We start from the raw sequence: 5,410 nt of genomic DNA on the forward strand, positions 1-5,410 counted from the left end.
TAATCATCACTAGATATTGTGATGAAAACCAAAATCTAATTCATTGCTTTTTTTTTTTTTTCAGTTTCTACATGGTAAATGGCTAGAACAACAAATCATTCCCAATCACACCCCAATAATTAATCATGAAAAAAAAAAATTCTCCATCCCCAATTAAAAATCACTACACTAGCTATAAGGACTAATAATAATACTATAGTCTATACTAGTATCTATAACAATATTTAACAACAACAACAATAATAATAATGTTATTAATTAAATATTCATAGTGATTCAAGAAAACCAGTTTTTGTAAGAACAGCATTCCTCACTTTGCTAAGATCTCTACCTTTGAGTGTTCTTCCAACACCTTCCAACACTGAGAATGATGATATTTGACTCCTTGCTAGCCTCCTAGCAATAAACTCATGTGGTGGTAGCAACATTTTATTATTATTATTATTATTATTAACATCATATTGATCATAATCTTCATCTAATAAATCCTCATCACTACCATAATCTTCAACATAATCACCTGAATTATACATCTTTGACCAATCAGGAATGTTGACCGGTGCTGATTGCTGAAGAAATTGATGGAATTTTGCTTCACTAGAGGAATTATTAATTTTATTATTATTATTATTATTAATGTTATTTGTGCTATTAGGCCTTGGAATCATTCTTGATCTAGGGACAGGAATAGGAGAAGACTCCTTAATTTTAAGGGCACCAGAGTTATGTGTGTCCTTGTTAAGGACACACCAAACATCTTCTTCATCAAAGTCACCATCTCTCAATGATTTCCATATCCCACTATGTTCCCTAACTAATCCATACTTTCCTTCCATCTTTCTTAGTACTTTCCTACAAACACCACACAAATCTAAAATCAGAATCAACTTTTGGAAAATTTTAAAGTATGATACTCTGTATTTCAGTAATTTTAGCCGTTGATTTCAATCATGTATATGATTAAGATCGACGGCTAAAATAACTGGAACACCAATATTTTTTCCTATTGATCTTGATTCAGAATATTGTGACTTTTTTTTTTGAAACCACCAAATTTTAAAAAAAAATCAGATAAAAAATAATGGGAAAATTTTATAAGGAAAGCAAGAATCTTCTTAAATCTACCTTCAGAAGCTTCTCCAAAGTGGTGTTTTAATTTAATTTCCTTTCTGGAATATGCAAAGCAAAGAAAAATTAAGAAATTTAATTTAGAGGTATATAAGTAACTATATATCGAAAATAATAAATTGAAACTGATAATTAATAATTAAGGATCATGATGCTATATATATTTTGAGTAGAAAAGGTTGTTCTTAGTTCTTACCTTAGTAGATGAGAGAGTGTTGGCAGAAGAGAATGGTGGAAAAGAAGAAGAAGAAGAAGAAGAGGGAGTGAATGAATGAAATGAATGGCAGCACAAGTTTCCAAGCTCCAATAATAAGACACCATTTATGCTTTGTCTTTGCACTATGATTATGATGCATCTACCTATCAATTGCACTCTTTTCCTTTTTTATTTTTTTAATTTAAATCAGAGTTTGAAAAATTTCTGACAAAATTGAGAAAATGACAAATAGATCTCTGCGGATATTTTTATTCCTAGTAATTGAAAAATACTTTTAAATTCCTGACATTTACAAAATTTGGACAGATTAGTCCCTCCGTCCAAATGCCTTCGTCAGGGACTGATCCGTCTAAATGTCTCCGTCAAAGACTGATCCGTCCAAATTTTGTGAAGGTCAGAAACTTAAAAATATTTTTCAATGGTCAAAGACAAAAATATCTACAGAGCAAAAAGTCAAGGATTTATTTGTTCTTTTCTCAAGTAAATTAAACAACTGTTTTTTAATTTACATTAGATAATTATATATAAAAAATTTAGAGAAATATGTATTTTGTATCTCTCTTACTTTATATATATAATCAAATTTTGTTAAGTACATTTTAAAATTCTTTAAATATTTGTAGAATGATTATCCAACAAAATAAATCATATTATAATAAGAAATAATTAAAAAAGTGTCTTAAGAATGTTAATTAAGAGAGTGTAAAAAAATTTGATTTTATATTTTAAATGTATAAAAATAAAAATTTTAATATTTACTTTGTTATTTTTCTAATTGTAATATTCTTATGATGAAAATGAATTTAGATTTTAATGAAATTTGAAGTTTTTTTTTTATCGGCTGTGTCAGTTATTTTTTTTTATCATGTATTAACTTTTATCTGTTTCCTTTTCTTTTTTATTTTTTATTTATTTTATTTTTTGTGTAAGTTTTAACTCTTGCTAAAGTACTAACTTTTGGCTAGCTGTGTGAGGCAGTAATTTTTCTTTTTTACTGAGTCGTTTCACTAAGCATGTGGGAATCTTCAACAGAGAATAATAGTATAAAGGTAAAAAGGCTCATTTAAATTATTTTAATATTATGTTACATAGTGGATGCTTAGTCTTAGACTAACTTTACCTAATTCACCAAATAACGATCTTACTTGATAAGTATATATATAATGGGAGCTTCTTTTTAATTGTCCTCTTAATTTTTTGCATCATTTTAATTAATTAATTGATAAAGTATATATATAATATTTCCTTTTTTTTGTAACTCGTGTCTCTATAAGATATGCATAGCATAACTGAAATTAAAATATTATTACTTATCAATTTCTACAATTGATTAAAATTTTTGTTATCTTGTATTTAGCGCCAATTTTCTTAATTAATAATAAATTAAAGGTTGTCATATAATATAAATAGATAGATGAAATTGAATTACGAAAATTATGAATTAAAAAAATTATGAATTACTATTCCCTACGTGATTGAACGGCTAATAGATAAAGACTGGCTATTGTCAAAGAACAGACAAAAGAAGTCAAAATTTTCAACAAGAACAAAATGACAAAAGCTAGGAAATTAATAATAATAATAAATAAATAATCATCCAATGCTCATAAGTTGCATAACCATTTTGATTTGTCTCTTCTCTTTGGAGGCGCGCGGAGTTATATGAAGTATTAGAAGGCCAAAAATATTTACATAATAAAATAAAATTAAAAAAAATTAAATTGAAATTTATATATAATTTATATGTAAAAATTTAAAATTAGAAAGAGATTATTGTTATTTGTCTCTTTTAGTTATTATGTGTGTGTTTGGATTATTGTTTGTAAAGTGAGGTTTGAATAAAATTGATTTTGTAAAATTGATTTTGATTAAAAGTGAGTTGGTATTAACGTGATTTATGTTTGGTAATTTTTATTCAAAATGAATTATAGTAAACTAAATATTGTTTGTATTATATTATTCAAAATCACTTTTAGATGAAAAATTATAGAAAAGGACATGAAATTAAATAATTATTTTATGTTATCTTATAATTTTATTTTAAATATTTAAATATATTTTAATATATTTTTTAGTGTTTTCAGTATTCTTTAGTACTCTAATATGATTAATACAAAATAAAAAAAATATTCCATACAAAAAAAATAACAATAACATTAAAAAAAACTCATATAAAAAAATCAGAAATTTTATAAAAAATAATAATATATATAAGAGAGTATTAGAAAAAAATATTATAAAAAAAATAAACATATGAATACGAAGGACATAATTGATACATAGAATATAAAGTTCAATCCAACGTGAAAAGATCAACGAAAAAGCTAGAATTTTTAGCTTTTGATAAACGTGGATTGAAGACAGAAATTACTTCTGCGTTTACAGAATAAAATGTTACCAAACATAAAAATAAAGCGCTCAAAAAACTCAAACGGACTTCTTTCTTCTCCAACGCAAATCCAAACACACCTTAGGTAGCTACCCCTGCTTCTCTTTGTCTTTTATTTAATTTTGCATTACTGAATATAAATTATTTACATATCCATTTAATTATATTTATTTTTAAGTAGTTATATTTTTTAAAACTAATTATTTTTATTAATATAAAATAAATATATAAAATCTCTTTATAATATCAATTCATAAACTGTTTTCATGTTAAATAAATGTCACGCCGCACATCAAATGATAATGATAAAAGTATAAAACTATGAAAGTATCATATAACACTCCACCACCTAGTAAAATAATATCAATAATATTAAAAAAGATAAAAATCTTGTACCATGATTCCATGAGTGAGAAACACAACTAGCACACGGGAAATGCACAATTATGTTATGTCACAAAGTGCTGTTAATGTATAATAAAATAACTTAAGATATAGTCATAATTAAGATATATCCTAAGTTAATAAGATTTAAGGTTAAGCTTCTAGGAAGCTTCAGGTGTTGAACAAAGAAGAATGTGACTCACACACATCAATGCACCAATTGCCAACTCATCAATTCAAAGTATATGGTTGCATCTTTGAACTGTGTTGTCCCAAATTTTCAAAGGTTTAGGGTCAGTTTGGTTAAATTTTTTAAATAAGTTCTTTTAAAAAAAAATTTAAAATATAAAATTTTTTATTAATAACAACTTTTAAATAAATTATTTTATATTTAAAAAATTATTATAAAAATTTTATTTTAAAATTATACATTAAATATGAGTGATAAAATAACTTTTGAAAATAAGAGAAGTCACATTTTTTAACTTCTTCAAAAGCTCTTAAATAATTTTTTAAAAAGTTAAAATTTTATCTAAAAAATTGTACCAAATATTATTAATATAACTTTTTATAAGTCAAAAATAAAAAAAAGTAGCTTTTGAAATTTTTCAAACGGACCCTTAATCAAGTCTTTAGCTGGACACTGCATTATAATAATTAAGGATTATTTTTCATTTGTGACTTATAAAATTTTTTATTTTTTATTTTATTTTTGCTAATCTTTAAGATTTAAATATGTAGCAATAATATGGTTGAAAATGAAAGCAGTCTCACCTAATCAAGGAACCCATTATTTTCATTAAACCTTATTTTGTCTAACGTGCATCATATTTTGTACATAAAGTTCATAATATAAAATAATTTATAAAAAAAGTTGAAATTAATGTAAGTTCTTAATTTATTCATACAAGTTGTATTATTTGAAAATGACAATGTCTAAAAATTTCTCTCAATTGCCAAAACACAGAGGGAACCAAAAGTCTTGCAATAATATCTATAGAAGCAGTATAGTCTTTGCCATAATGAGATAAACATGCTGTTTTATAATTTTACTACTAATTTAATTTATTGTTATTCTATGTTGAACCACATCACAAAATTATTGAAATCCATAACAAAAGCCATTATATCTTAAAACGAAGGTAGGTAACAATGATCATTTAGTAATAAGGTAGTGTTTGATTAGTGGGTGTGTTTGCATAAAATAGAGACACCCTGACACACATTTTTTATTTAGTTATTAAGACACATAATTTTGAAGGATATGTTAATATACAGATTGACACAAATTA

General features: G+C 24.8%; 1 protein-coding gene across 2 annotated transcripts; it reads right to left on the minus strand.

Annotated features, from left to right (window-relative positions):
• LOC112766342 (uncharacterized) lies at nucleotides 1-1,499 on the minus strand. Of its 2 annotated transcripts, XM_025812247.3 has the most exons (3): nucleotides 1,325-1,464; nucleotides 1,126-1,169; nucleotides 1-852 (listed from the first exon to the last, which is right to left on the minus strand). In XM_025812247.3, exon 3 carries the CDS (start codon nucleotides 834-836, stop codon nucleotides 267-269), a length of 570 nt encoding a protein of 189 aa, XP_025668032.1. In that variant the 5' UTR covers nucleotides 837-852; nucleotides 1,126-1,169; nucleotides 1,325-1,464; the 3' UTR covers nucleotides 1-266. The 2 variants fall into 2 exon arrangements, with proteins under 2 accessions (XP_025668032.1, XP_029150555.1); XM_029294722.2 differs by lacking the exon at nucleotides 1,126-1,169 and having other exon boundaries at nucleotides 1,325-1,499.
• Between the last annotated feature and the right edge of the window lie 3,911 nt (nucleotides 1,500-5,410).

Source organism: Arachis hypogaea, chromosome 17, assembly GCF_003086295.3.
Source record: "Arachis hypogaea cultivar Tifrunner chromosome 17, arahy.Tifrunner.gnm2.J5K5, whole genome shotgun sequence".
Lineage (NCBI taxonomy): Eukaryota > Viridiplantae > Streptophyta > Magnoliopsida > Fabales > Fabaceae > Arachis > Arachis hypogaea.